The sequence below is a fragment of the Ornithorhynchus anatinus genome, chromosome 6 (assembly GCF_004115215.2).
Source record: "Ornithorhynchus anatinus isolate Pmale09 chromosome 6, mOrnAna1.pri.v4, whole genome shotgun sequence".
NCBI classification, from domain to species: domain Eukaryota; kingdom Metazoa; phylum Chordata; class Mammalia; order Monotremata; family Ornithorhynchidae; genus Ornithorhynchus; species Ornithorhynchus anatinus.
This window is the reverse complement of record NC_041733.1, coordinates 36,297,052-36,313,122: the sequence shown is the minus strand read 5'-3', so window position 1 is coordinate 36,313,122 and position 16,071 is coordinate 36,297,052. Positions and strand designations below refer to the sequence as shown.

Here is a 16,071-nt window from a genome sequence, read left to right as displayed (position 1 = left end):
AAGGCAGAGTTTTTCCAGTGTTTCCAGCCTCTCTTTCCTTCTATATTTAAATTGTTTTTTGTCTTTCTCCCCCATTAGATTGTAAATCCTTGAGGGCCAGAGTGAGGTCTACTGACTCTTGTGTACCCTTCTAAGCACTTTAATACAGTGCTCTGGACACTGAAGGCACTCAGTAAATACCACCGATTGATAGAATATCAACCAGCAGTTCATCATTTCAGTTTTTGCTGGGTTGGGAAATTTCTTGCTGTGACCAACCTTGAGGTTTCTGACTCTCCAACAGGAAAGCCAGAGGTCTGGGATTAGATCAGGAAGACTAATAGTTGTAATAGCAGTAGCATTCATCGAGCATCCTCTGGGTCCAGCACGTTGAAGTAAGTGCTGGGGAAGCACAAAGCAAAGTGACACTTCCCTTCTCATATGGAGGGACTGTCTCTATCTGTTACCTATTTGTACATTCCAAGCGCTTAGTACAGTGCTCTGCACATAGTAAGTGCTCAATAAATACTATTGAATGAATATGGGAATTTTGCTCTAACTGGGGAGACTAAAACAGGCAAAATGCAGGAAGGGTGACCTGCTCTTCGCTTTCCTTGATCGGGTATTTTGGTTAGGATCTGCTTCTTCCCACTACTAAATCTGTCCAGTGGCAAGATCACAGAACAAGCCACCAGATGACAGGAAATTCGCTTTCTGTCTTCTATGGGTTTCCGATGCCGGGTTTCTAGGGGCATGAGGTTCTAGTAGTTTCAACTGTTTAGCCTCAGATGAATTCTGGAATGCCTCCAGAGCTCATTAGTATTGTGTGTGTGTGTGTGTGTGCGGGTTGCATTCTGAAACACACATTTGCACCCAAGCATACTACCCAAAGGCATCTGCTATTGTCATCACACCAGTGTCTTCCCTCCAAAATGGTCTGCAGTGTGTTTCTGGTAGCAGCTGGCATTGTAAAGTATAACCATATTTATGTATTTCATGAATGTAGCTCAAACATATTTAACTCCCCGCTAATAGGATCATAATTTAATATAAGTGCAGAGAGCTAATTCAATAATGTGTGCATATTGGATTAAGATCTGAAAGCTGCTGCAAGTCATTTTCATAGTTCATAACAATGCCAGTGATTGAAACACACTGATGGGTCTCTCCGTTAGGGAATATAGCTCCATGAACATTTCATGGGAACAATTCTAAGTTTTGTGGTATTTCTCAAATGGCTACTTATAAAATCCAATTAAGGAGTGAACATAATTCAGTGTTTGCACTTAAGAGTCAGGGTTTGCCTGTCATTTTATGAAATTAGATTAAATTGAGATGACTTCCAAAACATGTTGCTTAAATTCTGTTCTCTGTCAGAGTAGGAACTTTCTCATCCTCTTGAAGAATTTCAGTGACAGTAACTTGAAGGGGAATTATAATAATTATACAATGTCTGCCTGCCCTGCTAGATTTTAAGCTCCTTCGTGACAGGGATCGTGTCTTCTCCTTACTCACTTGTACTCTCCCAAGCACCTAATGCAGTGTGCTGCACAGAGTAAGTGCTCATTACTACTGATACCCAATACCACTGTTAAAAAAAATGTGCCACTGATGTCAGTAGGACCTTTTAGGTTGCTCTATAAAGCACCTGCTTTCCATTTGAGAATTAGTCTTTCTTTCATCCTTTATTATTGTTTCATCAGTTTACATATATTTGCCTTTAACGTTAGACTGAAAGCCCTTTGAGGACAGGATTCCCGCAAACATTCTCAGTATGTTTCCAAGAGCCCTAAAATATGATTCGGTTCACAGTAAGTACTCAGCAGATACTATTGCTGTTAATAGTGATGAATTATTCTCTTCCCCATTCTGACTGAAATTCTGCTGAATCTGCAGAATGGCCGATTGATGCTTTAATGAACCTGGTCGTTGTGCTGTTTCAGATCATCAGGTTTCTGTTCCAGTGTTTTACTATCTCCCATTTTAAGGTTAAATATGTGGACCCAGCTAAAACATCAGCCCTGCAAAACTAGATGCCCCTAAACAGCTGGCGTACTTTTCCTCCTGCTCCCTCTGCATGTTTAAATGTCTGTCTTCCCATCTCCCCATTACGATGTAAGCTCCTTGAAACCAGGGCAGTAGGTTGTTGTTTTTTAAAATTTTACTATTTTGTTACATTATTTTTTTCATCACCTAGGTTAGTACCCTGAGAACAGTAGGTTACTCAGTAAACGTGAGTGAATGGGAAAGACTGTCCAAAGACTTGATTAGGTGAAGGAGGACCCTGCCGGATCAGAGCCCGGAGAGAGCTAATAATTGTGAACTGTGTGAATGATGAGATTGGTGTTTCAAAGTGTGAATTCTGAATCGCATGGAGTCCTTTCTTTGTCCAATTAACTTGCCAGAAGACCTTGTCTTAGCCTTACAGAGGGGACTTCAGTGGCCACTTACTTCTCTATCCAAAATCCAATTCCCTGTAGGATTATTTTAACATAAGAACGAGCCCACCATTATAGCCGGCCAAGACAGTGGTTCATTCAGGCCAGTTCCTTGTTTGCAACAGTGGCACCAAATGACTCAGAGAAAAAGTGTGTGGCCGACAAGGTACATGTCTTTTGCTCAGAGAAGTCTAGGGCTAGAAGAGCAGTCTAGAGCACTTCCTCTCTGGCGGGCCTAGTTCAAACACCCGAACAGATGGCTGGCAGCATAATTAGAGAAATGGGATTTAGCTGAGAGACAAATTTCCCCCCATGGGGTAAGAGCTCTACTCTTTCTGGAGTCAGCAGGAATTCTGAATGTAGCCATTGCCCCTTTATTGAAGAAACAGCTATTTAAGGATGGACATAATGTCTATCAACTCTTGTATTTTCCTCACCCAAGCTTGCCCACAGGGCTTACACACAGTAAGATTTCAATATATGCCATGACTTGATTGTTTGAATGGGAGATAGAAGGAAGGAGTGGAGGAAATTGCAAATGTTAATCTGAAATACAACTGCAAATGCTAAGATGCCTTTCCTGACTTAGATGTGTTCCATAGAAGCTAAGTCACTTACTGCACAGCTATGATTTCCTTGCATTTCATTAGAAGTCATGATCCTGGAACAAATGCACGTGGATTCCACTGGCAAAATGAATGGGGGTCCCACATCTTACTGCTAAATCAATGTATTTTTCATCCTGTGTTAGGAAGAATGGTGCAATGAGGCAGCATTGTAATTTTCACGGCACCTTGGCAGAGTAATTCATTGGCCAACCCTCCCCCTGTTTTCTCCTTGTCCTACCTCTAGAAAGATCTGTTGTCCTATTCTCTTACTAAAATGCAAAGAAACCAGGTCCCAAATTGAAAGAAATCACTGAAATAGACTCTAGTTTATACCTTCTAAATTCTACTCCACAACTTTTAGTTCTGAGGCTGTCTTCCTCCCCAGTATTTTTCGATGATTTTCTTTATCTTTTGCCAGTCTCTCTATTAAAGCAAACCTGCTAGAGAAGAAACATGCCTTCCTATTCAAATGATGTCTTTTAAACTTATGTATGTACCTTTATATGTTGCACTCCCACTGGAACTGCTGTAGTACAGTGACTAAAATGGGCACAGTTTGTGAGCTCCAAGCACAGTTTCTTCCACTTTAAAGTTATCTGTGAAGCACTGAGCTTGTGGTCATAGTTATGCTCTGCCTGGTAAAAGCACAGTCACCAAAACCTCTTTGCTCCCCACAATCTATATAGGTACCTCAAAGAAATAGATATCCACTTAAGGGATCCATCAGAATTTTTTTTTTGTAATTTTGGGAGTCTAACGGAATATCTGACAAGATCACAGGCTTTGGTAAGCCACTGATATGAGCTTATCTCAACTCACCAAGCTTCAAGACTATAATGTATTGTAAACACAAGAGGAAACATCAGGATTACAACTCAGAATTCACAGTCAAGTCAAAGGGCAGTTGCAGTAGCATTAGGTAAAGGAAATTGCCACGAGGGAACAGGGTCTTTCTTCTAGAAGATGGCAGCAGCACATACAGAGGCAAGCCAAGAAATCACATCTACTCACCCCACTTCTGGACCTCAAACCAGAGTCTCTGCATTTCCAGGGAGATCAATCTACCACCCAGGTGTCACTCATCTGCCATTATTCTTGCCTACATATACATACAACAATATCAGGAAGTGACCGCAGCACACATCAATCCTGGTTATCCCAAGTCAAGTTTCTTCCAGCACCATTCCTAGAGTGATTAGTCACACTTGTTATTAAATCCTCTTGGATGAGCTATCATTACAATTTTGACAGGGGAGAGAATCCTAAATGGCAGGGTGGGAAGGGAGAAAAGTGAGAAGGAGAGATAACAAGGTGTCAAAGAAGAAAGGCAGCCTTAAGAGCTGAATTGTACCAACTGGAAAGTATAATTCCCATTCACTTATTATTCTTATCTAAAGGCAATAATTGCATTTTAATAATGTTGGTATTTGTTAAGCACTTACTATGTGCAGAGCACTGTTCTAAGCGCTGGGAGAGATACAGGGTCATCAGGTGGTCCCACATGGGGCTCACAGTCGTAATCCCCATTTTACAGATGAGGTAACTGAGGCACAGAGAAGTTAAGTGACTTGCCCACAGTCACACAGCTGACAAGTGGCAGAGCCGGGATTCGAACCCATGCCCTCTGACTCCAAAGCCCGTGCTCTTTCCACTGAGCCACGCTGCTCCTCATTTTAGGGATCTGATGGTAAAGTCAGAGTGTGTGATATTACCCGAACCCCTGGACCTATCCCACTTGAAGAAATTGAAGAACATATTGGACAGTGATGCATATTTCTGTTAAATGCATATATGTATTTGGAATAACAAGAAGCAGCTTGCACCAACTGCCTGGCATATATATGGTAATGGAAAAACCCTTTCCCAGGGGGTCCGTTGTGTGGCAGAAATTTAAATGTTATTGACCAAAGCTTTTTAAAAAAAATGGGTAAGAGATTAAAGTTTTGACTTGGGGTAAGGGATAAGCAAGGAGAGAAGACAGAAGCAGTTGGGCCTGAGTGAAAAATTTACCTCCTTAATTCCATTCTACTATGATTTACAGTCACTGAGTCATAAACCCCTTGGTGATTCAGGTTTATGGGGAAACAAGCCACTGGCTCTTAATTACCACACTTACAAACACATTATAATAAACCTCAAACACAAAAGGGTTATTTGCAGTTCATAGATTAAAAATCCCCAAACCACAGTTCTAATTTCCATTATCTTGCCTGTGCCTTAGAGATTGTTAAAGAAGAATGGACTCTGGTTTATTTAGACCCTAATACCTCGGACTTGTGGATTTACTCGTGAGGATTATTGTTCTTGGTTAAGCCTTTGGCTGCTGGATCAGAGGAAAGTGGAGAAAGCTGGCTGTCCTTAATGCCTTCCATTTTAAAATTACAGTACTGATTTAAGTATTTTAACTAGTCATATACTTTCCAATGGATTGAACATTAAATAGCTATATAAATATTTTAGACAACTCAGGCTCTCTAATGCAGAGAAACCACTTTTGCCGCAGAACCAGCCAATGGAATGCTGCATTTTGGGAAAAAACCTTGGTCCCAATTGCACATTTATCATTAGTCACAGGTCGAGGGACAGAATGCTTCCAGTAAGTGACCCTGAAGGCTCGGAAAGACTCAGTCGAACGGCACCATGTTTTCTCGAGCTCATAATGGGTGATGGGGTGACAGAAGGGAATGGAAAGGAGTGAAGTGGATTAAGAGGAGACAGAATTGGACTGGAGAACCAGATGGAGAGAGAAACACAGAAGTACAAGCACTCATGCAGGTGTTTTCATTAAGACAAGAAGACGGCCTGGCGTGAGGCAGCCAACCACCGCTGCAGCAGCAGGTAGGGGTAGAGGACCGGCAGTCCGAGCTGTCGTTCCTTCTCTTTCTACCACCACTGCTGGCACTGTCACCATCACTGTTGCTTCAGACAGTGTGGCCGTTTCCACGGGCTGCCCCCCAGCAGTATCTCTTTCTCGTTCTCTACGCTTACCTGCGGCTGCTGTCGCGGCCGTCTGCCCTACCTTGGATTCACCACCATGGCCACCACTGTTAGGGGGCGGTCCCTGTTGTCCCGGCCCAAAGCAAGACTTTTGCGCGTTCCGCCGGCTGTGTTTCAGATGGTAGGACAGGCCACCAACATTTGTCAGTGTTCCCGGGATTCATCACTCATGATCACCTATGCAAACATGCCGTTTGCCTAGTAAACAGGTTGGTTGAGAAAAAAACAGATAGATTTGACAACTAGTCACGCGCCATCGGATTCAAGATATTCATCGAATTGCCAGAAGCATAAGTTATTTTACACTTGCGGTGATGCTATCATGAAGGCCGTGGAGAATTGCTCGGTTTTACTACTTTTGTTCAGTAGAAGTCACTACTCTCTCTGACCCTCAGTTAACTGTAGAGGAAATATAGAACGGTGCATTAGTTATAATGGGGTTAGGCTGGAACAGATGGTTCCAAAACTCAGCGTTAGCAGAGTTTCCATCTACCTCTCCAGGGTCTCCTAAACTGATAGGTGCTGCAGTCATCACCCAGGGGGATGTTTAGGGCAGTGGTAGTCCCAGAGGGCTTCAGGCCAAAGTTATCCCCATGACCCGCCACCCCAGAGTGCATTCTTGCACTCATCCAGTTCCGTGTCCATCGGTCCTCTATTTGACCTCGGATGGCTAGGGTGACCTCCTGGAGGGAACGGGTGGTGTTGGGTAGGCATTAGGAGATCCACCCCACAAGCTCTTTAGGAGCCATGGGATCTTCTGAGCTTGCCAGAGACTCCACTGAGACTCCACCCTCTCATCTCCTGAGTCTAGCTTTAGCTTCTTCCCCTCCTCCATAACTCTGGCCCTGGTCTCAAGCCATCATGGCTGTAGAAGGAAGGAAAGCACGTGCTGAGCTCTGTAAGCTCGGAGGCAGGGAAAACGTCCGTTTAGTATTGCGTTGTACTCTCCCAAATGATTAGTACAGTGCTCTGCACATTAAGTGCTCAATAACTATGAATGAATGAATAGGTGTGGGCATGCTCCAAGTGGGTGTTGAAGAACAGACTTTGATTTGGTAGCTTCTAGTTTCCTCTGACCAGGTCCTACTGATGCCTTGAACTGACCCCTATCGTCCTCCTGCAAATTTTGATTGGATCAGCTACCAGATTGCAAAAGTGACTGATTTGATGTTTGCTTCTTTTTCCCTTCCCCTTTCCACCCTGTGGCCCAGTAGCTGTGAAATAGCCATTAGATGGGGACTGAAGGAAAGAGGCAAGCAGAGGTCCTGAATAATCTTCAGATTGGATAACCAGCTCCTGAATATGGGTTGGCTGCAGGTGTTACCCTTTAATGTCAAAGGGAGTTAACTACATCCTGAGGTCATTAGAGAAAGTGATTGTAAGGGATGCCTTACAGAGAGCATTGTTCAAGAGACAATTTCTGGTAGCCAGAAGTCACACCTTGATTTAATTAGAATCGGTGAAGCAGAAGCTGGGTATACCAGAGGAGTAGTTCTTGGCCAGTAATTTTTCAAAACGCTTCTTGTAGCCTGGTAAAACAGGTTTCGGGAGCTTTATCAACCTCCACAATAATGCTTCATGAAGGCTTGATAATTGTAGCCAGTCAGAGGTTTGGGGGCAAAAGGGGAATGAGGCTATTTTCTCTGGCTCTTTAAAATCATGCCGCTTCTTTGAGCAGGAGCGATGAGGCAATTATGGAGGCAATCTAGCCTACACACTCTGAGTTTGACAGGCACTCACACCCCTGATAAAAAACCGTGTAGTATCTTTCTACTTGGATGAGAATATAAAGATTGACAGGCAACAGATTACCTGTAGCCCAGAAGATCTAAACCGGTAGAACCTGCAAGGGTCATGAGTTTACGGCAGTGGGAAATGGATTGGTAATACAAATGGATATGAAGTGTCTAGCAGATACCAATGACGTAAACCACGTATGGACTCCAGAAGTCACCTTGAAGCTTACTCTTTAAATATTAATCCCTAGATGTTTCGACTGTCTAACCTTAGATACTGCAGTTTTGTCTCAAGTTCCGTGCTGTACTTACCAAATATTTCTACGACAATTCACTCGGTACAGTGTCTTCTGAGCTTAATACTGTCCCAATGCCGCTCGGACAACCACTATACCTTCTAGACCTGATTACCGGCTGGTTTCCTGTTGCTTATTTACTTTTGCTGAGGCAGAGCCGTTAGAAGCACCCCTGTTCTGTTACCACCCGCCCTGGACCCACCCGAACCGGAAAGAGAGGCTAAGGAGCACCAGCCGTGAATCTATTCCATCAACACATCAACACATACGCACGATGACCTGAGTTAGTTCTAAAAATGGCTCCTTGAAGTCTAGATACAGGGGGGCCCGTTTCAAACAGGTCCCATTTCACTTCAGCCGAAGCCCCTTTTCTTGCCTTCAGGTAAAATGGGGTCTGTTTGAAATGGGCCACCTTGCATGCAGATCGGTGCCTTACAGGCCTAAGTCCGTACTTGCAAAACCGAGCCCCTCCCAAAAGACGACCTCCAAGGAACAAAGCCTGTGAGCTAACACGCACCCTACCGGGCAAAAGCACGCTTCCTCGCGCCGTCGGGCTGGGGTGGCAGTGGGGGGCCCTCACGGGCACGACTCTCTCTCTGGTTTCTACGAGCCTCGGCCCCCCGGGGGGGGGGCGAACGAACCACCTGGCACCTGGGGCGACACGTTATGGGGGGAGCCTCTGTCTGGGAGTTGAATAAGGGACCCAAGTTAGATCAAAGTGGTGGGCAGTGCCTTGAAGACTGTCCCGCTTAAAAGCTGCTGGACAGGAGAACGACTCCGTCATTCCGGCTCAAGTGTGTCTCACTGTGCTCTCTATCTTCCACAATAAGATAACAGTCTTGCCGATTACTCTTCACTAAGGTACCCGATTGTGGTGACATTGAGGCTGACCTTGGAGTCACCTCCCCCGCTGCCGCACTCTCCTTTGTCGTACCACCATTTGTTTTTCAATTTGTCCAAGAGGCCTTGCTCATTCAGTTTTAATACTGCCAGGTTAACAGCATTTCTTGAAACGATAAAACATAACTTGTAAGAAAATGCACAAATGCTCAGGAAATCGTTAACGTATAAAAAAGGAGCACAAGAGGACAAATTGGCTAAATTTCACAGAACGTGGAGCTATAGAGATGTCTGTACAGCAAATACAGGGTTAAATATTGGAAGGTGGCATGGAGGATAACATTCGCTCAAAACTGAAGTGTGCGGGATGGGGAAATTGTTTTTGAGAAAAAAAGTAACAAGAACACCACATCATGCAATTAACATTCGTCACGTATGGCACTGTAACTCGGCTTTTACCATTTAAATCGAAAAAGCCACTGAACTATAAAATTAAAAGAGCAACAGACAGTCAGAGAGGACAACACACAGAGAGAACGTTAAAAAATGGATGCATTAAATAGATGAAACCATAATTTACCGTCTTATTTAACTCCATGGAATAGCGAAGATTTTTAAACTTTAAGTTACCTCAAAATCCACAAGAAAGAAAATGACAACACAATACATCAGGGTAGGTGGAATACTATAACAACATGGATATTGTTATATTATTCCACCCACCTTAATGCTGAGCCTTTGGGAGTTGCCACACCGTAGCCTTTAGAATCCAGGTTTCCACCAACTTTCATCGTGTCACACGGCTTTCTCTGCTCAATGTACTCATTCATGGTCGACTCGAGCAGGAAGGCGAACTTTCCCTTCGACTTCCGGACTCTCGCCACCCCGTCTGCTGTTGTTTTGGTAAAAACCGACGGCTCTGCCGATTTCATGTACGACCACATTTTCTCGTAGACGGCTATTTTGGATCTCTGTGAGAAGAAATCACAAAGAGATGAATGAAGCGTCTAGAGTCGAAGAGGGTAGGCTGGGCCTCCGGACCGGATTCTGACCGGCTGATTCACTGTCTTCCCTGCCTGGACATTAGGTGAGTTCGGGGGCCTGTCCCGTGGAACCGCAGCCTGAGCAATCAGAGGCGGAACCTACGGATAAGGCTGCAACTCTGAAAAGCTGGTCCTGCCCCTACGTGAGCTCATTCCTCTAGACTCTACGGGCAGGGAATGTATCCGCTAAGTCTGTTGTATTGTACTCTGCCAGCTCTGCACATAGTAGATGCTAAATAAATACCTTTGATTGATCGATAGATTGATTACTCTGCTACAACAGGAAGGAGAATGGAGCGAGAGGTTGTGTCTACCAACTCTGTTGTTTTGGACTCTTCCAAGAGCTTAGTACAGTACTCTGCACCAAGTAAGTCCTCAATGAACACCACTGATTGACGGGGAGAGGAAGCCAGCCAAGGGCAACTAAACCACTCCACTCTGTGTTGTGCTCTTTAAAACGGAGGAGGGCGAGGAAAGCTCCTAATGCCTGAGCTTCCAATAAAGGAAGGGGCAGTCGGTAGTGCCTACCCCAGCCGCTGGCGGCAATCAGTCCATCGAAGGGTTTATTGAGCGCCTTCTGCATGTAGAGTACTGTACTAGGCGCTTGGGAGAGTACAGTGCCATAGAGTTGCTAATAATCAGTCAAGCTACAACATTTACGGAGCATTTTCTTGTGTGCAGAGCTCTGTACTGAGCGCTTGGGAAAGTACAATACATTTGGTAGACACGATCTTTACCCTCAAGGAGCTTACAGCCTAGTGGGAGAGACAGACTTTAAAATAAATTACAGGTAGGGAAAATAGTTGAGTATTAGAATATGCACATAGTGCTGTGGGGCTGGGGTGGAGTGAGTATCAAAGTGCTCAAGGAGTCCAGACCCGCATGCCTATGCAGCAGTACCTATAACGGCTGCTATTCCTGCCTCGAGTGATCAGGCTTCTCTACATAAGGGGAAGGCGGGGGGGCAGTGTGTGTGTGCTGCTTTTTTTAAGTGGTATTAAGTGCTTGCTATGTGCCAGGAACTGCATTGTACACTGGTATCTTTTGATTCTCTAGGAGCATTGGGTGGGTCTTTTGGGTAGATTTAAGGCTGGATAGGCTTACCATGAAGCCCACCCTGCCAGTGACACTCAAATGATCCAGCTGGTCCAATTTTCATTTCACTTGCCAAAGCGGTGAATTATCCAAAAGCATTCCCATGGAATATGCTTGCTCCTAATATTCTTTGAGAGCTTTCCTATAAATCTCGTTTTCCCTTCCCTACCTATAGGACGCATTTAGCTTTTACAACTTCTCCCTCGGCTTGTTTGCATTGAAATCTGGCTTACGTATGTAAGAACAGCATTGACTCTGAACTGTGAAATCAAGAGGTTGTGGGCTCCAACCCAAATCGAAATCACTTACTTTCAAGGGTTTGCAATATCATCTTAAGCTTTTCTGCTGAATGAGAAAGGAAACTTGAAGGTTAATTTAAATTTCCCAAACGTTTTTACAGTATATGCTATATCATGTAGTGGAAACAATTGAAGAAAGGCTACATCTTATTATTACCCAAATGTTTATCAACCCAGGAGTTGGGACTCCATCACAGTGTCATGTAGACTTTCAAACGGGTATGGATTTTGATATCTTATCGTCTCCACAGTCTGGTGTGCAGTCTGCCAAAAGTCATGTTGGCCTTTTTTGATTCTGCATAATAATAATAATAATAAATAATTTGGTATTTTTAAGTGCTTACTATGTGCAAGGCATGGAACTAAGTGCTGGGGTAGATACAAGGTAATTGGGTTGGACACAAGTCCCCGGCCCCCATGGGACTCACAGTTTTAATCCCCACTTTACAGAGGACGTAACTGAGGGACAGAGAAGTGAAGTGACTTGCCCAAGATCACACAGCAGGCGAGTGGGAGAGCCGGGATTAGAATCCATGACCTTCTGATTCCCAGGCCCATGCTCAAACCACTACGCCAATAATCATGGTACTTGTTAAGCGCTTACTATGTGCCAAGCACTGTTCTAAGTGCCGGGGTAGACACAAATTAATCAGGTTGGACAAAGTCCCTGTCCCATTATGAGGCTCACAGTCTTAATCCCCACTTCATAGAAGAGTTAACTGAGGCCCCGAGAAAAGTGAAGTGACTTGTTCAAGGTCACGCAGCAGACATGTGGCGGAGCTAGGATTAGAACCCAGATCCTCAGGTCCATTCTCTGTCCACTAAGCGATCCTTCCTACCTTTATGTCTGTCCATGCATCCTAGTATGGCCTATTAGCCAGTTGCAGAATTTGGCGACAGTTTCAAGTTGTATATTCTTGGTAAAAATACTTGATCATGTCTTGTCTTTCTTGGATGTGGGGTTGTACATAACTGGCATTTTTTTTTATACCTGTTCTCAGTCCACAGTGCTGTGTTGAATCTTTGAAGCATTTCAAAATCATAAACACATCTTCATGTGTGTGTGCACCTTTGTGTGTGTGTATGTGGTAGGCCTTTAGAGCACTGTCATCTGCAAGTATCAGTTCCCGAACCATTGTTTCAAAGACTTTTGAAGTCTGCTGTGCTGGTACATGTTGTTTCACTGGGTGGGAAACAGCTCTACAAAAATGAGAAGCCAGAACAGAGTCCCCCAGTAGGAGCATTCAAGCTTTGTCTCTTAAAATACATTCAATATCAAGGGCATAGGGATACATTAATCTGGATTTAAATGCACTACAATTTAGACTCTCTTGACCTTTCACTTGAGCTACTTGATCCCTTGTTCAGGTTAAAGGGTTTATTCCTCTAAGTAATGAAGTCTTTAAAGGAGAATAAATAATATGCTTGAAATGAGAACTACAAATATTAACAAATGCATTAAAAGAAAAATTAATGGCGGAAATGTTTGGCCCTCAGTCAATTACTGATTTCAGAGGGAGGCTAGAAGTGGGGAAAAAAAGTGTGTAAGTGAGATAAGTTAACCTGAAACATTAAATGTCCTTTAAGCAGCTGTGCAGGTTTATGGAGCAACCACTTGTGCAGAGTGCTGTACTAATAATAATGTTGGTATTTGTTAAGTGCTTACTATGTGCAGAGCACTGTTCTAAGTGCTGGGGTAGATACAGGGTAATCAGGTTGTCCCACATGAGACTCACAGTCTTCATCCCCATTTTACAAATGAGGGAACTGAGGCACAGAGAAGTTAAGTGACTTGCCCACAGTCACACAGCTGACAGGTAGCAGAGCTGGGATACGAACCCATGACCGCTGGCTCCCAAGCCCGTGCTCTTTCCACTGAGCCACGCTACTAAGTATATTAGAGAGTACAGTAGAGTTAGTAGACATGATTCCTACTTTCAAGGTGCCAATAGTCTTCGTTGGGAGAAAAAAAGAAAAAAAAAAGACTACGTAAATGGGTTATTGCTTAAGTAGTAGGGAATGTTTAGGAATGCTATGCGTGGAGGTGGGTGTCTTGTGAGTACACAGATGTGTAATTGTTAGAGAAGCAGATATAATCAAGATAGAAGAGAATTTAATCAGGGAAGAATCTTGGCAGATATAAACTTTCCTAAGGGCTTTGAAGATGGGAGAGATATGATCTGGTGGATTCAAAGGGTATAGAAGTCACAGGCAGAGGGAAGGGCACGAACAAGAGTCAGAGGTGGGAACTATGAAAATGAGACTAATGAGAGGGCCCCTTTGTATCAAAGGCTCCAAGCAAGGGTGTTGTGGGAGAAAAGAGAGAATTAGTAAGAAGGAAATAGCTGATAGAGTACTCTAACACAAATGATCAGGAGTTTCTACTTGATGCAGAAATGGAAGATTTTTGGAAGAATGGGAAGATCTGTAAACTATGATGTTTTAGAAAATTAATCCTTGCAGCGGAGAGAAGTATGGACTGCAGATGGGAGAGAGTGGTCAGGGATACCAGTGAGGAGGCTGGGATATGACAAGTCAAGCTGGGATATGACAAGTGTCTGGATCAGTGAGGTGGCTGTTTAGGTGGAGTGGAAGGGACGGATCATGGAAATGTAGAGGAAAAAACAATGGGATTTAGTGTCAGACTGAATATGCAGTTGAGTGAGAGGGAGGAGTAAAAGTTGTGGGCTTTGGAGATCGGGAGGTTAGTGGTGCGGTCAGTGGTGATCTGCAGGTTGGTTGGAGAAGATTATTTGCGCGGGAAGACGAGAAGTTCAATTTTAGACATCTCAGGACATTCCATGGAGAGATCTGTGGAAATGTGAGGTGACAGAGGAGTTGAGAGGTTGGGGTTAGTGAGCTAGTCTTGGGAATCATCCACATAGAGGTGGTAATTGAAGCTGTGGCAGAGGATCAGCTACCCAAAGGTCAAAAATGTTCAGTTCTCCCCTCTTCCCACACCCCCCGCCCCCATTCTGTAGCTAAGCTGGGTGCCTCAGTTAGTATGTACAGAGTTTTGCCGGTTGCTTCTGAGTTTGACATTTTTGGGGTCTGCATTTATTTTTAAAGTCTCCACAGTCTGGCCCACACCTTTTGGATGTCTAGTCTGGAGTGACTGCTGCGGCTCAGTGGAAAGAGCACAGGCTTTGGAGTCAGAGGTCATGGATTCGAATCCCGGCTCGATCACTTGTCAGTTGTGTGACTTTGGGCAAGTCACTTAACGTCTCGGTGCCTCAGTTACCTCATCTGTAAAATGGGGATTAAGACTGTGAGCCCCACGTGGGACAACCTGATTCCTCTCTGTCTACCCCAGCGCTTAGAACAGTGCACGGCACATAGTCAGCGCTTAACAAATACCAGCAATCTCTCTGCTACGTCCTTAGTGTGGGTCTGCACTGGGGAGGTGGGAATTAGGCTCAGTTAGGTGGGAGGGAAGTATTGGTGAATGGGATTCTGGCTGCTTTTGCTCTGTGGCCGTGCATGAAAGGTCAGATTAGGGGGTTGCTGTGGATGCCTTTTGCATAGTAAATCATTTCAAATTCTACCACTGAACATTTTGCAGACATATGAGACCATTTAAAAGTGCTTAAAAACTAAAATTATCTTCCTTCCCTCAGATCTTCTATTTTTGCCTTCTCTATTTTATCAGAATATTTAATACCTAACACTTATGTTCTTTTTTTCCCCATATAGTGTACCTTTAATTAAATAGATAAGCCATACTTCATTCTTTTCTTCTAATCTTCTAGCCCATTCCAGAATTCCTATTTTTAGTACGATCCCTGGTGGAATGGCTACCTGACAGAACAACTTACGGGCTATTTTTTAGTAGGTTTTCTCTCTCTCTACGTTAATATTCTTTACTTTCTTTAGAACAGTGATTTCCTAAGATTTGGAGCTTCAGTGTTGCCTGAAATGCCAACAGTATGCAAACACCACCCATACAATATGGTGATTACATGACATAGGACCATAACAAAATTTGGTCACCTATCCCATCCTCCCCAAAAAAAACAGGTTGTGAGCTTTTTCCATAGAATCCTCTTTCCATTATCTGGGTTGCAGCAATCACCAGAATGGCAGCAGGACAACCAGCACGGGGCAGGCAGCAATGGCAGCCTTAGAAAAGCAGAGACAAAACAACTAATGCTGTCGCCGGTTCCTGCTTTCTCCTAGCCAATCACTGGTATCTATTTAGCGCTTATTATGTTCAGAACACTATACTAAGCACTTGGAGGAGTACAGTAATAAGAGACTCCGTAGACACCCTCTAGACTTTAAGCCCGTTGTGGGCAGGGAATGTGTCGATTGTTGCGTTGTACTCTCCCAAGTGCTTAGTACAGTGCTCTGCACAGCAGGTGCTCAATAAATATGATTGACTGACATACTGACACCTCTCGGGTCATCACTGCTTCTGAAAGTCGTCTTCCCAGTTGAGGTCACATGCAGCTTGGCTTAGTGGATAGAGCACGGGCCTGGGAGTCAGAAGGATCTGGGTTCTAATCCTGGATCTACCACTTGTCTGCTGTGTAACCTTGGGCAAGTCACTTCACTCCTCTGGGCCTCAGTTCCCTCATCTGTAAAATAGGGATCGAGACTATGTGCTCCATGTGGGACAGGGACTGTGTCCAACCCAATTTGCTTGTGTCCACCCAGCGCTTAGTACAGTGACTGGCACACAGTGAGTGCTTAAAAATAACACAATTACTATTATCATAATGGAGAACAGCCTGCAAAGTA

General features: G+C 44.1%; 1 protein-coding gene across 8 annotated transcripts in view; it reads right to left on the bottom strand.

Annotated features, from left to right (window-relative positions):
- The window catches only part of GRIA3 (glutamate ionotropic receptor AMPA type subunit 3), a 261,251-nt gene that overhangs the window by 23,916 nt on the left and 221,264 nt on the right, over window positions 1-16,071 (bottom strand). For 5 of the 8 annotated variants that reach the window (XM_029067979.2, XM_029067973.2, XM_029067975.2 and 2 more), the window contains one exon: window positions 9,618-9,865. In XM_029067979.2, coding sequence (XP_028923812.1) covers window positions 9,618-9,865 — 248 coding nt within the window. Of the gene's footprint in view, window positions 1-8,945; window positions 9,061-9,617; window positions 9,866-16,071 lie in introns of those variants that run through there. The other 3 variants (XM_029067976.2, XM_029067977.2, XR_003760542.2) reach the window with 2 other exon arrangements.